We start from the raw sequence: 22,831 nt of genomic DNA on the forward strand, positions 1-22,831 counted from the left end.
ATAAAAAGTTGAAAGCAAAATGTAACAGCTTATTGAGTTTGTAGGAATACCTTTCTACAGGATTAGCCTAAAGGAAGCACTGTCGAAGTTTTACAGAGAGGAGACTTTTAATAGCGGACTGAAATACATCGTTCAAATAGTAGGTCATCGCCATCATCTGTATGTTTGTGGCTGTTCACGGATGATGCTGTTGTATCTACAAAGTCGCATCATTAGAAAACCGTAACGAAATTCGAAAAGACATGCAGACAATCTACGCTTGGTGCAAGAAGCGGCAGTTTGCCTTCGGCGTAAACAAATGTAACGTACGGTACATAAACAGGCAAAAGTCTTCGTTTGTGTATGATTTCACGATCGCCAAACAGTCGCTGGAAGTAGTCATGTCCGTTAAATACCTGGTAGTAAATATATGGAACAATTAGAAGTCGAGCGCACACTTAAAACCAGTCACAAGAAAGGCAGATGCCAGAATGAGTTTCATTGAACAATGCTCACGAAACGTAGTGCACACACGGAGGTAGCTTACAAAACACTCGTTCGACCAACACTGCGATACTGGTGCTCAGTCTGGGACACATATTAGACAGGGCTAATGGAAAAGACAGATAGATGACAGCGTGTTTAGAGGCAAGGTTTGTAAATCTATCTAGCTTCGTGAAATTAGGCATTGTGAAGAATAACCAAAGAAATTATTCAATCTAGAAATTTTATGTTTTACATGTAAGAAAGCAAGACATTGTTCTACTAATCTACGATCAAAAATGTTCAAGAAATGTATAACTGTTGAGATAATGAAATTCGTTGATTGAAATGGGTATGCTATCAAATTTCGTTATAGCATGCCAAATTCCGTGACCTTATACATCTAACTTTGTGATCATGTGCTTAATTCCGTGTTATATTTACTTTGGATTATTACAGTTCTCGTGTTACACTTCTCATTCATTTTCACTACCAGCGTCATTGCTACTAAAATACGCATAAATGTTACACGTAAATGTAGTAGCATCGGGTAAATCGATGGACTATCTTTCACAGAACGCTCCCCGACACTCAATCCAATCAATTTTCTTTCCACAGCAGTAGCTCTTATTGCAAGCGGAGTAAATGTCTTTAATTTTATTGTTCTTTGACTTTCGTTTTACTCTTTTCTGTTTACCACCATATGAGGATGTTCTCTTCACAGGCGTCGTCAAGTTTCGCACCCTTAGAAAGCTATCAATTGATGGTGTAAAGATTGTTGCTGAAATGGACGGCTCTTTACGATCACCCAAGCACTTACATGTTTCTTCCACAGAGGAAATGCGACTTTTTGGTGCTGTTGTAAGGGCCTCATCGGGAACGTCTTCACAACTCCTCTGAATTTAACAGTGGAATTCTCACTGCGCTCTTAATTCTACCACCCTTGCTTTTAGTTCCACCTAAGGTGGTTTTGACTTTTCTGTATGCTGAGTCAGTCCTTCCGACAATCGTTCCTTTTTCGATTTCTAAACATTTCTCATGCAGTCATTTCACTTTAGTTTCCCTGCACTTCCTATTTATTTCATGCTTATGAGACTTGTATTTTTGTATTCCTGAATTTCCCTGAACATTTTTGTATTTCTTTCATTCATTGATCAAATGAAGTATTTCTTCTGTTACCCATGGTTTGTTTTGTAGTTACCTTCTTTGTATCTACGTATTTCTTTCCAACTTCGGTGACTGCCCTTAATAGAGATGTCCATTCCCCTTCAATTAAAATACCTACTGAGCAATTCCTTATCGCATTATCTGTAGCCTCAGATAACTTCAAGTGTATCTCGTCACTCCATAGTACTTCCGTACCCCTCCTCTTTGTGCTTTGATTCTTCCTGACTAGTCTTTTAAATTTCAGCCTACTCTTCATCACTACTAAACAGCGATCTGAGTCTATATCTGCCCTTGCGTACCCTTTACAATGTGGTATTTGATTTCGGAATCTCTGTCTGACCACGATTTAATCTAACTGAAATCCTTCCGTATCTCCTGGTCTTTTCCAAGTATGCCTCTTCCTGTTGTGATTCCTGAACGAAGTATCCGCTACCATAGCTGAAATTTATTGCAGAACTCAGTCTTTCTCCTCTCTCATTCCCATTACCAAGCCCATATTCTCCTGTAACCCTGTCTTCTATTCCTTCCCCTTCAACCGCATTGCAATTCCCCATGATTATTAGATTTTCATGTCCCTGTACGTACTGAATTAGCCGTTCAATATCCTCATATAATTTCTCTATCTCTTCATCTTCGGCTTGCGGCGTCGGCGTGTGTACCTCAACTATCGTTGTCGGTGTTGGTTTGTTGCCGATTCTCATGAGAACAACCCTATCACTGAATTGACCACAGTAACTCACTCGCTGTTCTACCTTCCTATTTATAACGAATCCTACCATTTCCTGCTGCTATTTATATTACCCTATACTCATCTGACCAGAAATCCTTGTCTTCTTTCCATTTCACTTCACCGACCCCCACTCTACCTAGATTGATCGTTAACATTTCCATTTTCAGATTTTCTAGCTTCCGTACCACGTTCAAAATTTGACACTTCATGCGCCTACTCGTAGGCGTTAGTTATTCAATCTCTTTCTCATGGTCATCTCCTCCTTGGCAGTCCCTTCCCGGAGTTCCGAATGGGGGACTAGTCCGGAATTTTTTGCCAATGGAGAGATCATCGTGACACTTTTTCAACTACATGCCTCATGCCCTGCCGATTCACATTACGTGTCTTTGTTGAAGTGGTTTCCATTGCTTTCTGCATCCTCCTGTCGTTGATCATTGCTGATGCTTCCGCCTTCATACGCGTAGTTTAATTACATTATACATTACTACATTTATAGCCTGTAACCACAAAACAAACGGAAACATTACAAATATTTCTGGTACCTCTATCGCACCCGACTTTTGCTGTTTCATGCACAGGAATGAGGAAGGTCTTTATACCGCTGTACGAGCTAGAATTTACACGATTTTTCTCAGGCGCTGCAGTCATGGACTGTGCGGTTGGTCCCGGCGGAGGTTCCAATCCTCCGTCGGGCATGTGTGTGTGTGTGTGTGTGTGTGTGTGTGTGTGTGTGTGTGTGTGTGTGTGTGTTTGTCCTTAGGATAATTTTGGTTAAGTAGTGTGTAAGCTTAGGGACTGATGACTTTAGCAGTTAGGTCCCAAATGGTTTCACACACATTTGAACATTTTTTGATTTACATGATTTTCTCGTCATGGTCATTTCGTGAGATTTACGTGTTGCGTGTCTCATCTTGTAACGCAAACTGTCCAAAGTTGAACGATAAGACTCTCTGATGTGCGAACTGCCTCGCTTGTACTGTCTGCCACTGGTAGCCGGGGAGTATCAAGGGTGTGCTCTCGCACTTCCTGGACGAACTCCTTGCAAAAGGTGCTGCTCTCCTTCGAACCTTTTCTGTTTCCTCCTTTAATCTATTTGGTAACGGTCGTAGACTGCCGGGAAACCATGGTTTCGTAAATCAAAAGTTACATGTTTGTTAAGGTTCTTCAAACGCATCGCAGTCTAGCATCTCATTATCCTACAACTGCTTTTATGAGTGTGTTCAGTTTTGGACTGCTACAGACGCTTGCTCCTAGCTGTTTTATAGTTTTTATATTTCCCAGTGACAGCTCGTCATTCGTGCAATCGAGAAATAATGGATGTCTGCGGGTGTCTGTGTTCAGTGCGTCACAGTGGTTTATGTTACGGGTTAATTGTCAGTCCTTGCAACGAACATTCATCCGACGACGAATTAGCGGAATGTTTTGTGCAGACGACTGCTACAGTTTACCTACGTCAAAGACAACACAACTGCCTAGCTCAAGTGTTGTCAGATTTCTCTGGCCATGGTAACAAACGAACAAATTTTGGAAGGATGTTTACTTCAACACGAGCTAACGTTCCAGGCGCTGGAAGATCTCTCCGCGTAGTTACACGAGGAATAATAGTGTCGCTCTGAACACTGTCCAGAATCACTACTGTGAAATGTCTCGTCGCATGATTCTCTGTATCGTCTTGAGATGGACGTTTAGCAACGATCTGTAATATAATTAACGCCCTCTGTATCTGTCGTTCTGAGGGACTTCTTTCCCATGATTTAATTTCCTGAATGCTCCACTCGGTAATGTAAGGATGCTATCGTCCAATCTCTGTCAGGCCTTTCTAGTAATGTCCCACTAAACGAAATAAGTGCTGCAGGTCAAATACCGCAATTATTGATCTTAACTCTGTACTGTAAAGACAATGGTTTTAGGGCTTCCTGGAGGACACTGGTTACAGTACTTAACTCAGGACTGTGAGACCTCTGTTTACGACACTTACCAGAGTACTACGGGGGCAATGGATATGGGTCTCACCTGTGTACTACGATGACCCCATTTACAGCTGTTACCCAAGTAATATGACGATAGTGGTTATGGGTCGTACTTTACCAGTTAGAGGACACTGGTTATTGGTCTCGGCTTAGTGTTATGAGATCACTGTTTATGGGTATTACCTGAGTACTCTGAGGACGCTGTTTACGGCTCTCCCGCAGTTACCACCAAGACAATGGCTATGGGTCTTACCTCAGAGCTATGAAGCCACTTTTTATTGGTATTAGCTATGTACTATGTGAACACAAGTTCTGGGGTATTACTTGAGTACTATGGAGAACTGTTTATGGGTGTTAGCAACATGCTACGTGGACTTTGCTTAGGGCCTTACAGACCTACTTAAGTACCATGAGGACACTGATTACAGTACTATGATAACACTGGTTATGAACTTTATCTGAGTACTATGATGGCAGTTGTTACTCGCCTTAGCTTAATACTTTGACGTCACTACTTATGGGTACTAGCTTAGTACTATCGGGACACTGGCTATGGGTGTTACCTGAGTACCACGATGCCACTGTAACTGGTTGCGGGTATTACCTGAGCACTATGAGGACACTGGCGACGTAGGTGGTGCTTCGCAGCACGGCTGCGAGCACCCACAGCACTTGCAGCACCACCCAGCGAGACGAACACTGTTCGTAGTCGCAGGAGCCCAGCTGCGCGAAGCCGCCGCCGGATATGCACGAGCAGGTCTTCAGGAACTGCAAAGTACCCGTAGGAGCTGGTTACTATCTCTGGGCGGGTTCGCGGCTGTTAAAGATCAGCAATATCCAATGAACTCAAGAGACATCAGTTTCAGGAACAACGTTATCCATCACTTTATGAGTAGCGTGATCAGAAAGTACGCATTTCCGAAAAAATACGAGGGTCACTCCAAAAGAAATGCACACTATTTTTTTAAAAATATAGTTTTCATTCTGTATTTGTGAAAGTTTTACAGTGTGTAGATACATCCTTCCCACTTGTTTTCAAACTTAGTTCAACCTATTCCCTTGAGTGGCGTCGTCACAGCATGTCTTCAAGATGGCTGCTACACTTGACGTTCGTCAGAAGCAACGTGCTGTCATAGAATTCCTGTGCTGTGAAAATGAGACAGTGGGAAACATCCACAAGAAGTTGAAAAAGGTGTATGGAGATGCTGCTGTCGATCGCAGTACAGTTAATCGGTGGGCAAGCAGCTTACGTGATGAAAGCTCGCAGTGGCAGGCCTCGTACTGCACACACTCCAGACAATGTGCAGAGAGTTAACGAATTGGTGACTGCTGATAGACGCATCGCAGTGAACGAATTGTCACGCTACTTTGTGATAGGGGAGGGAAGTGTATGCAGAATACTGAAAGTGTTGGTGTTAAAAAAGGTTTGTGCTAGGTGGGTTCCCAGGATGTTGACAGTGGATCACAAAGAAACAAGAAAAACGGTATGCAGCGAACTTTTGGAACAGTACGAGAATGGTGCAGATGTATTTCTTGGAATAATTGTGACAGGTGATGAAACATGGCTCCATCATTTTTCACCAGAGACAAAGAGGCAATCAATGGAGTGGCATCATGCAAATTCATCCAAGAAGAAAAAAATTCAAAACCACACCTTCCGCTGGAAAAGTTATGGCTACGGTGTTTTTAGATTTCGAAGTACTCTTGCTTGTGGACATCGTGCCAAGTGGAACCATCATAAATTCTGATACATATGTGACGACACTGAAGAAACTTCAAGCTCGACTGAGTCGTGTTCGACCACATCGGCAAAAGCAGGATGTTTTGCTGTTGCACGACAATGTACGGCCACATGTCAGTCGAAAACCTATGGAAGCGATCACAAAACTCGGATGGACAACAATGAAACACCCACCTTACAGTCCTGACCTGGCTCCATGTGACTATCATCTCTTTGGGAAACTGAAAGACTCTCTTCGAGGAACAAGGTTTGAAGATGGTGACTCCCTTGCGCACGCTGCAAAACAGTGGTTCCAATAGGTTGGTCCAGAATTTTACCGTGCAGGTATACAGGCGCTGGTTCCAAGATAGCGTAAGGCAGTTGAGAGGGATGGAAATTATGTCGAGAAATGAAAATATGGTTCCTAAAGGATGTATCTACACACTGTAAAACTTTCAAACATATATAATAAAAGATGGATTAAAAAAAATAGTGTGCATTTCTTTTGGAGTGACCCTCGTATTTCAGGTGCGGAAAAATAAACCGCGGCTTTTTGAACTGGCAGTTAGCACTTTGGGTGCTAAATAGGTATGTTGTCCATGCTCATAAGAGCCCAAGAAGTGTGGTATTTACGACTCAATACGCCCCTTTTGTTTATGTTAGAATTGCCCTTCGTCTATCATCAAGGTGACTTTAATGAAGGCTGTAGACCTGTGGAGATATGGTCAGTGTTCTGACGAGAAAAGAGGCTTCAATCGCCAAATCGCTGCATTCGATTAGAGTACAAATGACAGTGGACAATTCTTTACCGAAGGATGATACGCAAATGTAGCTAGTAAAATTCTAAACATCTCTGACCTATCCAGTGACGATGTCCAACAGTAGTAGGAGTAACTCAATTCCTTCGGAGCAAGTGCAAAAGCTCATGCTTTGAGAAATGAAAGCGACACTGATTTCCGACACCGTTCAGCCATTCGTCGAAACCAGAGGATTCCTTGAGAAGATCCCAGCAAAGGTGTCGATACGTCGAATATCGGAAAAGAAGAATTAAGATGAACACGACAGGGTCTAACAACCATTCACTTTATACATGTGTTAATGGTAAACTTTTTACTAGTGTGTATCTGAAAAAATGCACTGCCCGAGAAAAAAGCAAATTACTCAGAAGATATGGTTGGATATCAATGCAATTTCATACGCATACATACAAATCGTCTGCGGGTAAGTACGTGGTTGGAGCTGCAATTCTCTGTGTCTGGTAGCACGGCTACCACGGAGCATTAGTGCTCTTCGTGCTTAGCGCTGCTGCCAATCCTTTAGGGCATTCAGCGTGTCCCAGGAGGAACGATCAATATTCAGGGATATGACAGGAACGATCATTCCAAGCAGTCTAGTGAACATGGACTATAAAACGCATATCTTAAGAGCTAAGAGCACTTGTTCAGTAAGACAGGTGTGCTTCATAAAAGCGAAGACGAACAAGTGCTCATTAGTTCTTGAGGTACACACTTTACAGACCATGTTCGCTTGACTACTTTTTCTCGTTTTGGTCTGTACTATCTCCTCAGAAACTATGGGAAGCAAAGACCCTTACAGCAGAAGAGAGATGTTTCACAGTAAAATGAAGAAGTGCTCATAGCTCTTAAGGGAGAACGTTGATGAAAAAGACACACTATTTCAAAACTGCACTAAATCCACAGTTTTGGAGATATGGGAATAAAATTTTGTACCACGCTTTACATGAAAGTAACACATTTACATATAAAATCTGTTGCTTATATATATTCAACTTTTTTGAATGAAATTTGAAGTTTTCTCAGAAAGTATTCAAGAGATTTCTATATAAAAATTCTCTGTTTCATCTCTTTATATGTTCTAAGCTTCTCTCATGAGTTTTTTGGAATAGGTCAAATAGGTGAATTTTCATAATATTTAATTATAATTCCACAAGTACAATTTTAAATTTATGCAAAATTCCAAGCACTTTTCCCCATATCTTAGCTTGCAATCAGAATTTCAAAATTTGCTCTTGAGACAACGTTTATTAGGTTTACAGAAATATGTGTACAAAATCTCATAATTCTAGCATTCATATAATCTGAGGAAAAGGTACATAAACTTTAAAAAACAAACTTATCAGGAAACGCAATTTAAAGTCCAACCTAACTTTTTCCCTTATGTCACTTCTTTAGAAGACACCACATTTGTACTCTGGGTCGTCTTTCCCTTCAAGGCTTCTCTTCTGGTTTCTTGTCTGCCTTCTTTCCTTTACCAGGTCTTCAACTGACTTCTCAGGTGCATAGACGCGCTGTAAATCTATTTTTATCAGGATATCTTGAGTAAAATTTCCTATTTTGAAGCCCATTCTTTCTAACACTTTCATCCTCCCGACGTTCCCATCATTAAATACAATAACTGCATAATAAGTTGCAATTCTGACAACTGTGGCAGATGCAAATGTGTTTTTAGGGCATCGTTTCGGTATGAGCGAATTTAGAGACTCATTTGGATTTTGGCTTTTGCCATGAACACACTTTTTGAGAAGTGTAGGATCGGCCAGAAACCTGTAATTGGGCTTGACAACATCGAGGACACAATTTGGAAGCATCTCATTGTGGATATATGGGTTGTTATTCCTTCGAGCCTGTAGATACACTCCTGGAAATGGAAAAACGAACACATTGACACCGGTGTGTCAGACCCACCATACTTGCTCCGGACACTGCGAGAGGGCTGTACAAGCAATGATCACACGCACGGCACAGCGGACACACCAGGAACCGCGGTGTTGGCCGTCGAATGGCGCTAGCTGCGCAGCATTTGTGCACCGCCGCCGTCAGTGTCAGCCAGTTTGCCGTGGCATACGGAGCTCCATCGCAGTCTTTAACACTGGTAGCATGCCGCGACAGCGTGGACGTGAACCGTATGTGCAGTTGACGGACTTTGAGCGAGGGCGTATAGTGGGCATGCGGGAGGCCGGGTGGACGTACCGCCGAATTGCTCAACAAGTGGGGCGTGAGGTCTCCACAGTACATCGATGTTGTCGCCAGTGGTCGGCGGAAGGTGCACGTGCCCGTCGACCTGGGACCGGACCGCAGCGACGCACGGATGCAGGCCAAGACCGTAGGATCCTACGCAGTGCCGTAGGGGACCGCACCGCCACTTCCCAGCAAATTAGGGACACTGTTGCTCCTGGGGTATCGGCGAGGACCATTCGCAACCGTCTCCATGAAGCTGGGCTACGGTCCCGCACACCGTTAGGCCGTCTTCCGCTCACGCCCCAACATCGTGCAGCCCGCCTCCAGTGGTGTCGCGACAGGCGTGAATGGAGGGACGAATGGAGACGTGTCGTCTTCAGCGATGAGAGTCGCTTCTGCCTTGGTGCCAATGATGGTCGTATGCGTGTTTGGCGCCGTGCAGGTGAGCGCCACAATCAGGACTGCATACGACCGAGGCACACAGGGCCAACACCCGGCATCATGGTGTGGGGAGCGATCTCCTACACTGGCCGTACACCACTGGTGATCGTCGAGGGGACACTGAATAGTGCACGGTACATCCAAACCGTCATCGAACCCATCGTTCTAACATTCCTAGACCGGCAAGGGAACTTGCTGTTCCAACAGGACAATGCACGTCCGCATGTATCCCGTGCCACCCAACGTGCCCTAGAAGGTGTAAGTCAACTACCCTGGCCAGCAAGATCTCCGGATCTGTCCCCCATTGAGCATGTTTGGGACTGGATGAAGCGTCGTCTCACGCGGTCTGCACGTCCAGCACGAACGCTGGTCCAACTGAGGCGCCAGGTGGAAATGGCATGGCAAGCCGTTCCACAGGACTACACCCATCATCTCTACGATCGTCTCCATGGAAGAATAGCAGCCTGCATTGCTGCGAAAGGTGGATATACACTGTACTAGTGCCGACATTGTGCATGCTCTGTTGCCTGTGTCTATGTGCCTTTGGTTCTGTCAGTGTGATCATGTGATGTATCTGACCCCAGGAATGTGTCAATAAAGTTTCCCCTTCCTGGGACAATGAATTCACGGTGTTCTTATTTCAATTTCCAGGAGTGTATTTACACCAACTATGTGGTACAGATGATGAAAGAGATGTTCATCTGCATTTTTCAGGCATTTTGAATGCGATTTCATTATTGAAACTTTGGGAACTTACGGTCCATGAATTGTACTAACAAATAAAAAATAAATCGAAAATTGACATTTTTGGTCAATTTCATCAACGTCCCCCCTTAAGGTATCCATTCCCGCCATATCCCTGGATATTATATTGACCACTCTACCCAGGCCACCTTGAATAAGGTGCGTGACAGCGTCATATGCTGACTGATCACTGTCAAGGACGCGGAGATGCCGCGTACCCTCGTGAGACAGCGCCAACAGTTCCTAACAGAGTCTGAAAGGGGCCTCTTAGTCGGTCTCCATATAGCAGGCTGTTCGAATCATGCAACATCCAGATTTGTATGGCATTCGAGTGTGACAGTGGCCCAATAATGGGCTGAATGGGGACGCGAGGGCAGATACACCAGTCGTCGAGGTTCCGATTGCCCATCTCTGATCGACACAAGGGACGATCGCCGTACCGTGCACAAAGAACGCTGTAACTCCTTCATATCCGAGAATGAAATGGATCCCTGCAACATTCGGTGTCATCAGCAGCGGCCAGGCTAGGGAAATCCCGTCCCACTCTTCGGCTGCCGTTAACACCACAGCACAAAACGACTGCGTTTAAGTGGTGGTAGCATGGACTGCCGATCACTTTGATGAATTGTGTTCAGCGACGAATCGCTGTTATGCGCTACCCAAAATGACAAACGTCAGTGACTATGGTGGCCATCAGGTGAGAGGCTCCTTTCTTCCTATGTATTGGAGAGCACAGCAGAGTTATTCCTGAGGTCATAGTTTTGGAAGCAATCGAGTTTGACTTGAGGTCACGGCTAGTGGCGACTGAGGGAACTGAGAGAGCACAACGGTACGTCGCAGACGTCCTGCATCCTCACATGTTGCTTCGAATCCGACAGTATTGCCGTGCCATCTTTTAACAGGAAATGCCCGTCCAAATATGGCACGTCTGACTATGAAATGCTCTCGTGATGTTAAGGTGCTCCTAAAGCCAATAAGATCCCAGACCCGTTCGCGGTAGATGATGTGAGGGGCCAGCTAGGACGTAAACTCGTTCCAAGGGCCAGTGTGTCCAGGAAAATAAAGTTCTCTAGAGCTCAAAAATTTCAGAACGGCTGAGGAAGGATGTTCTCGAGTTGATATATCTGTTATCACCAATCCAAGGAGAAACTTCTTTAATCTACCTGCTTCTGAAAAAGCTTCTGCTATCTGTCACACATCCCGTTATCAACAATCCATCTGAGTTTGAGAGTAATAGAGATATTCGTAAGTACAACACTAGAAGGAACAATGATATTCATTACTCTTTAAAGAATGTAACTTCGTCATAGAAAGTGGTCAAATGTGCAGCTAAGAAATTCTCTGAAATCTACCCACAGAAATAAAATTTCTGAGAAATAGACATTTTTACAGGAAAAACCTGTAAATGGCCAGCATGTAGCTACATAATTTTTCCTCATTTTATGTATATACATGTGTGTGTGTGTGTGTGTGTGTGTGTGTGTGTGTGTGTGTGTGTCTGTGTCTGTGTGTGTGTTTCTGTTGCTAGGGACTCCAGGACAGATATGGTTTGTCCAGGATGCAGATGATGGGTAAGTCTTTACATAAATTGATTGTAGTTAGAGCTTAATTGATGGCTTAAGTGTTAGTGACTTTCTTATGAAGGTACGTGTTTCCTAGCAGATACTGGAAGTAAACTTACTTGCAAGAGACTGTAGCACAAAGCAGCACTTACAAAGGAATGCTATTAATGGGAGCAGGAAATGGCGAATGAAGTATCCTGCATACTACTCCTGATACCAACTGGCTAAAAGGCATGAATGTTAAACCAATTTCAAAAAGCTGCTAGTAGATCGCAAAATTGAAGTACAGCTGGCAGCCACCACAGGTGTTGGATGCAAGTCATGTTTTATATGGGATGGAGGTGGTATTTTCAAGTGCTTAACATGTCTGAAGTTAGAAGTCATTCTTAGTGGCTTTTCTAAGTTGAGGAAGATATAAAAGTTTGAAAGCGCATTCTCTTATGCGGTTGTTGAAATCTGCTTTATCATTTTCCAGTGGACATAGAATTCTGCTTTGTCATTTTCTAGTTTCCTAGGCCAGTGTTGCAGTTTAGTAAGCATGGTCATATTTGGCAAGAGGCCTTGTGTCAGAGTGTGAAGCCATTAACTGGAGTTGGTGTTTAATAAAAGTAGCGTAGTTGATTTCTTTTGATTAGGTAGAAACCTGAAGAGTGTTATTTTTGTGTGACTATTTATGTCTTGACTTTGAAACAGTTATAACGTCTAGTTTTTTATGGATTTTATCTGTGGACATTTATAGAAGTCATCTGGAGAGAGTGTAATGGCTGCTAGTTGTGTATGTTCTCTAGTCCCGTGGCTGGACCTTGGAATCTTGCTGAATGCACACTGACAGCTGAATGGCATTATTTATCAATTTGGTATAAGTGAAAGTGAATCTTTCAAACTGATACAGGACGTTTTAACAGGGAAACAGTGCAGAGAATAATCTGGGTCTGTCAATAACCATTTCCAAGTAAGTTTTCGGGACAATATGTCTAATAATTTGTCTCACATGCAGCTCATCACTAGGAGTGCACGTATTGTGGCCATATCCCCTAGTGAGACTTTGAATGGTCCCACGAGTTCTTTGAGGAACAACGTAAGCAGTGTTTCATCCGGCGACCCTGCCAGGATCTTAGTCTGACAAGCACCGGCCTTCATGCTATTTCATTACCCCTTAAGGCAGAGTAGTATGCTCTGAACACAAACAATGTAGAAAGATTAAACGAAGATTGAAACATCAGCTACATGCTGGACACAGCCATCTTCCAAAAAATAACAGAAACCACCTGTGGTGTTTGCAACAGCCAAGAGGATGAGCCTCAGGAGCCTTCAGAAATGATATATTACAAAATGTCTGATGCTGAGCATGTGAGGAATGTAATAGCTTGGCAGAGCTAGGTTAGTCTGAGGCTGCTGAGCGACTCACACCAGTGTACGCGCCGATCTCGGTGCAGCCGGCGAGGCAGGCAGAGTAGTAGGTGTGGCGGGTGGTGACGCTGCAGACGGGCGCGAAGTCTGCGTCCCTGGAGCAGCGGCAGGCGGAGTTGCAGGGCTGCAGGAACTCTGCGGGGGCGCCGTCGCGCTCGCCGCTCACCGACAGCTGGTGGCAGCCCAGCCACAGCTGCGACAGCGACAGCACTGCGCAGCCGGTCAGAGCCGCGCACACCCAGCCCGACAGGCAGCGCGCGCCCGGCTGCCGCCACGACACCACCAGGCCCGCGCACGACACCACGAGTGCGCACACCACGGGCTCCAGCAGGCCTGCCGCACGTACAGTGATCAGCCAAAACATTATGACCACTGCCCACCGCGAGGTTAGATACCGCCTTCATAAGAAAGGGGACAAGAGGGACTTAAATAATTATAGACCAATCTCATTGCTGACTTCATTTTCTAAAATATTCGAAAAACTTATGTATTCAAGAGTGGTCTCACATTTAAGGGGGGTAGGACGTCAAACGGGCGGACTTGGAACAGGACAGGCACCACAGGACATTTTAATTTCCACTGTCTTTACTTTTACAAATAAATTCATAAAACTTTGTCAGAATGACCAGGAAGGATTCAGCATTCACAATCATAGCAGTGGAAGTTCAAAAACATAACAAAATAAACTTTTTTCACATGTGAAATTTCACCTTTTTTTCACTTACTATCGGCTGCATTTGTTGCTATAGGTACACTTTTCTTCACGAGTAAGAGAGGTTGTTCGATGAATTTAGCACAGCATACAAACCATACTTACATGTGCATGAAAATCTAGACTTTTCCAAGCCTATTAAAAATGGCGGTAAAAACTGAGTTAATTATCTATAAAATTTGAGTTTTTTTTATAAACATGAAGATTAAAATGTAACAGCTCATTCATTTATTCATAAATTAAATAAATTCTAGAGTTTCATACAGCTGTAAGCATGGTTTGTATCATGTGTAAAATTCACTGAAGAATCTCTCTCACTCACGAAGAAAACTGTACCTATAGCAAGAAATGCAGCCAATAGTAAGTGAGAATATGACGAAATGTCACATGTAAAAAAAAGTTTATTCTTATGTTTTTGAACTTCGAATGCCATTAGTGTGAATTCTGAATCCTTCCCGGTCATGCTGATAAATTTTCATGAATTTATTTGTAAAAGTATAGACAGTGGAAATTAAAATGTCCTGTGGTGCCTCTCCTGCCCAAAGTCGAGCCGTTTGCCGTCCTACCACACTTAAGTGAAAATAATTTACTCAGCACGTCACAATTCGGGTTCCGGAAGGGTTACTCGACTGACTCTACACATTTACCCATCAAATAGCACAAGCTGTAAATAACACATTATCGCCAGTTGGTATTTTTTGTGATCTGCTTCGTGATACATTACCCGTGTTAAAATGGACCTTTTACCAACTGCGGAAAGGCCGATATCGTGTTGATGTACGGCTATTTTGATCAAAATGTCCAACGGGTGTGTGCTATGTAAGCTGCTCGGTATCCTGGACGACATCATCCAGGAGTCCGGACCGTTCGCCGGATAGTTACGTTTTTTAAGGAAACAGGAAGTGTTCAGCCACATGTGAAATGTCAGTCATGACCTGCAACAAATGATGATGGCTGTGTGCGCCGCCTTATAGGCGGGTGACCTTGAGCGGGACTTAGCCGTTTACCGAGGCAGGCAGCAAGACGCGGCCCCTAGTATTACTAGGGCCGCGTCGGGCAAAAATCAAGTTTTATCAGCGGAAGTGACGTAGCGATAAGACGCTCGTGAATGGAGCGCTCGGCGCGCTTCCTGTTTCTGCATCAGTCGACTGCAGGCAGCAGCACGCAGCACACAGCCATGCCGTACCGTCGTAGGAGATACACTAGGAGGAGCAGAATGCCAGTTTATAAAACTGTTTTCAGTTTTGATGAGACACCAAGCCCTGTCTCGCAACAGGAGATACTGTCTGGTCCAATAACATTTGTTGGCTGTAAAATTACGTTCTCCTGTACCACAAATGAAGTTGTTCCAGGCAATTCATGGATGACACTTGCTTTGGTGAGAGGAAGTGAAAAGCCTTTGCAAGGATTGGAGGCTTACTACGACAGGGATATTATCTGTTATAAAACATTTTCGATTGGTGTTGTTGGAAGCAGAGATTATGGGACTGCTATTGTAACCACAGACAAGCCTTTGTCGCGGCTAATCCACACATCAGTAGCAGACAAATTGCGCGAGAATCGGGGATCTCAAAAACGTCGGTGTTGAGAATGCTACATCAACATCGATTGCACCCGTACCATATTTCTATGCACCAGGAATTGCATGGCGTCGACTTTGAACGTCGTGTACAGTTCTGCCACTGGGCACAAGAGAAATAACGGGACGATGACAGATTATTTGCACGCGTTCTATTTAACGACGAAGCGTCATTCACCAACAGCGGTAACGTAAACCGGCATCATATGCACTACTGGGCAACGGAAATCCACGATGGCTGCGACAAGTGGAACATCAGCGACCTTGGCGGGTTAATGTATGGTGTGACATTATGGGAGGAAGGATAACTGGCTCCCATTTTATTGGCGGGTTAATGTATGGTGTGGCATTATGGGAGGAAGGATAATTGGCCCCCATTATATAGACGGCAATCTAAATGGTGCAATGTATGCTGATTTCCTACGTAATGTTCTACCGATGTTACTACAAGACGTTTCACTGCAGGACAGAATGGCGATGTACTTCTAACATGATGTATGTCCGGTACATAGCTCGCGTGCGGTTTAAGCGGTATTACACAGCATATTTCATGACAGGTGGATTGGTCGTCGAAGCACCATACCATGGCCCGCACGTTCACCGGATCTGACGTCCCAGGATTTCTTTCTGTGGGGAAAGTTGAAGTATATCTACTGTCGTCATCCACCGACAACGCCCGACAACATGCGACAGTGCATTGTCAATGCATGTGCGAACATTACGGAAGGCGAACTACTCGCTGTTGAGACGAATGTTGTTACACGTATTGCCAAATGCATTGAGGTTGACGGACATCATTTTGAGCATTTATTGCGTTAATGTGGTATTTACAGGTAATCACGCTAAAACAGCATGCGTTCTCAGAAGTGGTAAGTTCACAAAAGTACTTGTATCACACTGGAACAACCGAAATAAAATGTTCAAACGTATCTAAGTTCCGTATTTTAATTTAGAAAACCTACCTGTTACCAACTGTTCGTCTAAAATAATGAGCCATATGTTTGTGACTGTTACAGCGCCATCTATCAAAAGCGAAGAAAGTGGTCCAACTAAAGCATTCATATTTCTTTACGTACTACACGACTATGTAATAAACAATGGGGGTTCCTATTAAAAAAACGCATTTGCTATCCGTTTGACCTACGGCAGCGCCATGTAGTGGGCCAACCATAGCTCCATATGGTTTCCCCCTTCAAGCTAGACGAGTTTCGTTCTTTGTATCGTTTGACGCTTATTTCGTGAGATATTTGGCTCCGTCACGATCAATGGACCACCCTGTATATCTTGTATTCTGACTTGTTCCACATCATATTGATAAAATAATCGTAAAAATGATCTACGGAACATGACATAACTAAACTAAACTAAGCCTGGAGACGTTGCGGGCACGTAATGCTCTATGAAAAGTATGTAAGCGCAGCAGACGCGGATGGGGGTCACCCTAGGGAAGATATGGGCCGCAAATGCAGGAATCCACTGAGACAAGCGACTTTATCAAAACATATATTATTATTATTATTATTATTATTATTATTATTATTATGCAGAGCTTCTGAACTACACTCCTGGAAATGGAAAAAAGAACACATTGACACCGGTGTGTCAGACCCACCATACTTGCTCCGGACACTGCGAGAGGGCTGTACAAGCAATGATCACACGCACGGCACAGCGGACACACCAGGAATCGCGGTGTTGGCCGTCGAATGGCGCTAGCTGCGCAGCATTTGTGCACCGCCGCCGTCAGTGTCAGCCAGTTTGCCGTGGCATACGGAGCTCCATCGCAGTCTTTAACACTGGTAGCATGCCGCGACAGCGTGGACGTGAACCGTATGTGCAGTTGACGGACTTTGAGCGAGGGCGTATAGTGGGCATGCGGGAGGCTGGGTGGACGTACCGCCGAATTGCTCAACACGTGGGGCGTGAGGTCTCCACAGTACATCGATGTTGTCGCCAGTGGTCGGCGGAAGGTGCACGTGCCCGTCGACCTGGGACCGGACCGCAGCGACGCACGGATGCACGCCAAGACCGTAGGATCCTACGCAGTGCCGTAGGGGACCGCACCGCCACTTCCCAGCAAATTAGGGACACTGTTGATCCTGGGGTATCGGCGAGGACCATTCGCAACCGTCTCCATGAAGCTGGGCTACGGTCCCGCACACCGTTAGGCCGTCTTCCGCTCACGCCCCAACATCGTGCAGCCCGCCTCCAGTGGTGTCGCGACAGGCGTGGATGGAGGGACGAATGGAGACGTGTCGTCTTCAGCGATGAGAGTCGCTTCTGCCTTGGTGCCAATGATGGTCGTATGCGTGTTTGGCGCCGTGCAGGTGAGCGCCACAATCAGGACTGCATACGACCGAGGCACACAGGGCCAACACCCGGCATCATGGTGTGGGGAGCGATCTCCTACACTGGCCGTACACCACTGGTGATCGTCGAGGGGACACTGAGTAGTGCACGGTACATCCAAACCGTCATCGAACCCATCGTTCTACCATTCCTAGACCGGCAAGGGAACTTGCTGTTCCAACAGGACAATGCACGTCCGCATGTATCCCGTGCCACCCAACGTGCTCTAGAAGGTGTAAGTCAACTACCCTGGCCAGCAAGATCTCCGGATCTGTCCCCCATTGAGCATGCATGTTTGGGAACGGATGAAGCGTCGTCTCACGCGGTCTGCACGTCCAGCACGAACGCTGGTCCAACTGAGGCGCCAGGTGGAAATGGCATGGCAAGCCGTTCCACAGGACTACATCCAGCATCTCTACGATCGTCTCCATGGGAGAATAGCAGCCTGCATTGCTGCGAAAGGTGGATATACACTGTACTAGTGCCGACATTGTGCATGCTCTGTTGCCTGTGTCTATGTGCCTGTGGTTCTGTCAGTGTGATCATGTGATGTATCTGACCCCAGGAATGTGTCAATAAAGTTTCCCCTTCCTGGGACAATGAATTCACGGTGTTCTTATTTCAATTTCCAGGAGTGTAGTAACTCTTGAGTATCTACAGAATGAGGTGGAAGGACAGTGAAACTACAACTAGGTGCTGCATGCATCCACGGCTCGCTTCAGACGCTTGTCTGCTCTGCAAAGTAGGACAGATGATGATGTGGCATCTCTGCCAAAAGAGCACAAGCTGGCGCACTCGCATGTGTTTCAGAGCATACCGTTCATTGTACAGTGCTGAGCATGAAGCTCCACAGCAGACTACTTCTAGATGTTCACTTGTTGACCCAGCGACGTCGTCAGTTACGACTGCAGTGAGCACACGACCATCAGGACTCGACCGGCGGTCAATGAAAACGTCTGGGCTCTGCGGGTGAATTATGTATTTGCTACGCTAGGTCGCTGGTCGTCTCCACAAACGTCGTCACCGAGATGAACGGTGGCTCGAATCGCGCAGTGCGCCACGGACGCAGGCTGGTGGGCGCAGTATTATGCTATGGGAAATATTCTCCTGCACTTGCATGGCACCTGTGGTAGTAATCGAAGACACTACGTGATCAAAAGTATCCGGACATCTGGCAGAAAATGACTTACAAGTTCGTAGCACCCTCCATCTGTAATGCTAGAATTCAATATGGAGTTGGCTCACCCTTAGCCTTGATGACAGCTTCCATTCTCGCAGGCATACGTTCATTCAGGTGCTGGAAGATTTCTTGGGGAATGGCAGCCCATTCTTCACGGAATGCTGCAGTGAGGAGAGGTATCGATGTCGGTCGGTGAGACCTGGCACGAAGCCGGCGTTCCACAACATCCCACACATAGGATTCAGGTTAGGACTCTGTGCGGGTCAGTCCATTATAGGAATGTTACTGTCGTGTAACCACTCCGCCACTTGAAGTGCATTATGAACATGTGCTCGACCGTGTTGAAAGATGCAATCACTATCTCAGAGCTGCTCTTCAAACGTGGGAAGCAAGACCATGCTTAAAATATCAGTGTAGCACTGTGCTGTGATAGTGCCAGGCAAAACAACAAGGGATGCAAGCCCCTCCATGAAAAACACGATCACACCATAACACTACTGCCTCCGAATTTTACTGTTGGCACTACACACTCTGGCAGGTGACGTTTACCGGGCATTCGCCATACCCACACCCTGCGATCGGATCACCACATTGTGTACCTTGATTCGCCAGTCCACACAACGCTTTTCCACTATTCAAGCGTCCAACGTTTACGCTCCTTACACCAAGCTAGTCGTCGTTTGGCACTTACTGGCGTAATGTGTGGCTTATGAGCACCCGTTCGACCATGAAATCCAAGTTTTATCACCACCCGCCTAATTGTCATAGTACTTGCAGTGGATCCTGATGCACTTTGGAATTCCTGTGCGATGGTCTGGATAGATGTGTGCGTATTACACATTACGACCCTCTTCAAAAGTCGGCGGTCTCTGCCAGTCAATTGACGAGGTCGGCCTGTACGCTTTTACGCTGTACGTGTCCCGCCACGCATCCACTGCACTATCACATAGGAAACAGTGGCCCTAGGGATGTCCAGGGGTGTGGAATTCTCGCGTACAGACGTATGACACAACTGACACCCAATCACCTGACCACGTTCGAAGTCCGTGAGTTCAGCGGAGCGTCCCATTCTCCTCTCTCACGATGTCTAATGACTACTGAGGTCGCAAATACGGAGTACCTGGCAGTAGGTGGCAGCACAATTCACCTAATATGAAAAAAGTATGTTTTTGGGGGTGTCCGGATACTTTAGATCACATAGTGTAGCTGTGAGCTACCTGCATCCCTTCATGCTTTATGTCTTTCCCCGACAGTGAAGTTATCTTTCAGCAGTATTACTGTCCATGTCTCGGAATCACAATGGTGTTACAGTGGTTCGAGGACCTCTATAGTGAACTCACGTTGATATCTCGGTGACCAAATTCGCATGATGTAAAACCTATGGAACCCATCTGGGTCGCTATGTGGCGCCATCACCGCGAATTACGTGACCTGTGTATGGAACTGTAATGCTACAAAACTTCGAACAAACTGTGCCTGCAATTACCTCTCTACAGACAGATTTCTTCCACATACAGGAACATTGGGCAAAAAACATGTCACTTCCCGGAAACTGTGTCGTCGTTTTCAGCCCGAAGGCTGCAGCTCTCCGTGCTACTCTATTCTGTACAACCCTCTTTAGCACCGAATAATTACTGCAACCTACCTGAACTGTTTACTGTAATCATCTCTTGGTCTCTCTCTACAGTTTTTACCCCTCACACTTTGCTCCAGTAGTAAACTGGTGATACCTTGACGTCTCAGAATGTGTCCTATCAACCTATTCCTTCTTCTCGTCACGTTGTGTTACAAATTTATTTTCTCCCCAGTTCTATTCAGTACCTCCTGACTAGTTACGTTATCTACCGTTGTGATCTTCAGCATTCTTCTGTAGCACCACTTTTTAATGGCTTCTATTCTCTTCTTCTCTAAATTTTTTATCATCCATCTTTCACTTCAATATATGGCCAAATTGCATACAAATCCTTTCAGATATGATTTCCTGAAACTTAAATCTATATTTGATGTTAACGAATTTTTCTTCTTCAGAAGCGTTTTTCTTTCTTCTTTTTTGCCATTCCCAGTTTACATTTTATATCCTCTCTACTGCGCTATCATCAGTGATTTTAATGCCTACATAGAAAAACTTAGCTACTACTTTCCTCAAAGTTTTTATTCCTTCTCCCAGGAACTAAATTCATTCTCCATAGTTTTCATTAGTTTCCTTTACTGCTTCCTCAACGGACAGATTAAGTAACGTCGTGGTTAGTCTACAACCCTGCCTCACTCCCTTCTCAACCACTGCTTTTCTTTCATGGTCTGTGACTCTTATAACTGCCCTGAGGTTTCTGTACAAGTTGTAAACAGACTTTCGCTCGCTGTGTTTTACCCCTGTTATTTCCAGCATTTCAAAGAGATTCCAGTCAACAATGCCAAATCCTTATCTAATTATCCAAACGCTATAAACGTACGTTTCTCTTTTCTCAACCTATCTTCTAAGAGTAGCCGTAGGGTCAGCACTGGCTAACGATAGCAATATCATAAGCGAATCTTATCACTGATATATTTCACTTTCAGTTTTAACTCCACTCTTTAATATTTCTTTTATATTCATCATTGCTCTTTCGGTGTATAGGTCGTATAGTACTGCGAAATTCTACATCCCTATCTTACACCCTTTTAATTCAAGCATTTCGTCCTTGGTCTTTCACTTTTATTGATCCCTCTTAACTTTCGTGCGTATTGTGTATTACCCGTCTTTCACTATAGCTTACTCCTATTTTTCTCTGAATTTCGAACGTCCTGCACCATTTTACATTGTCTAAACCTTTTTCCAGATCGATAAATCCTATGAACGTGTGTCGATTTTTCTTCAGTCTTGCTTCCACTATCAACAGCAACGTCAGAACTGCCTGTGTGATGTCTTTACTTTTCCTAAAGCAAATTGATTGTCATGTAATACATCTTTCTTTTCTTTTCCATTCTTTGTATATTATTTTTGCCAGCAACTTGGGTGCATGAGCTGTTAAGCTGATTGTGTGATAAATTTCACACTTGTCGGCTCTTGAAATCGTCGGAATTATGTGAATGATGTTATCAGCAAAATCAGATGATATATCACCAGACTCATTCATACTTGAATAGTCGTTTTCTTGAGGGAAGGGCCCTCTATCCTACATAACGGAATCTATTCGGTGAGAAAGAGAGTCCACAAAAATCTTCAGGTACACCACATACAGCTGAAAGCACTCGTTGATGGTTATATCCTACATAGCAGGCCATTCGAGGTGTGATTGTGTGCCTGAGTGTTGGTCTAACTAGCAACGAAAGCCTGCAGATCTGTACTGAGCATTTGATCGATAAAATATCTGTCGCTTCTCCGTTGACGACCACTCGAGAACTGAAATCTGTTAGTAGATTAAAAACTAAAGCCCTAAATTTGTTTTCAAATCCTAGAGCGTCCGTGACTTTCATGAGGTACTCATGACCAATCATGTCCGCCTGCGGTAGCTGAATGGTCAGCGTGACGGATTGTCAATCCTCTGGGCCCGGGTATGATTCCCTCACGAGGAAGTTTCTACGCCCGGGGACTGCCTGTTGTGCTGTCCTCATCATCATCCTATCATCCTCATCGACTGCAGGTCGCCGAAGTGGCGTCAAATTGAAAGACCGGCACCCGGCGAACGGTCTGCCCGACGGGGGACTCTAGCCATATGATTAAATAAAAATAAATAAATGACCAATCATGTCTAATGCCTCTTTGAAGTGTAGTGGTAAGAGCTGTAAAACTACCGTAGGCTACCGTAGACTATCAAAAGTAAGCATAGTCTATGACAGCTTCCCTAGGG

General features: G+C 44.8%; 1 protein-coding gene across 1 annotated transcript in view; it reads right to left on the bottom strand.

The window, feature by feature from the left end:
• The window catches only part of LOC124777707 (solute carrier organic anion transporter family member 74D-like), an 88,372-nt gene that overhangs the window by 15,547 nt on the left and 49,994 nt on the right, over positions 1–22,831 (bottom strand). Inside the window, exons 6-7 of the mRNA XM_047253206.1 lie at positions 13,183–13,517; positions 4,934–5,097 (exon numbers count right to left, since the gene is read on the bottom strand). Coding sequence (XP_047109162.1) covers positions 4,934–5,097; positions 13,183–13,517 — 499 coding nt within the window. The remainder of the gene's footprint in view (positions 1–4,933; positions 5,098–13,182; positions 13,518–22,831) is intronic.

Source organism: Schistocerca piceifrons, chromosome 1, assembly GCF_021461385.2.
Source record: "Schistocerca piceifrons isolate TAMUIC-IGC-003096 chromosome 1, iqSchPice1.1, whole genome shotgun sequence".
Lineage (NCBI taxonomy): Eukaryota > Metazoa > Arthropoda > Insecta > Orthoptera > Acrididae > Schistocerca > Schistocerca piceifrons.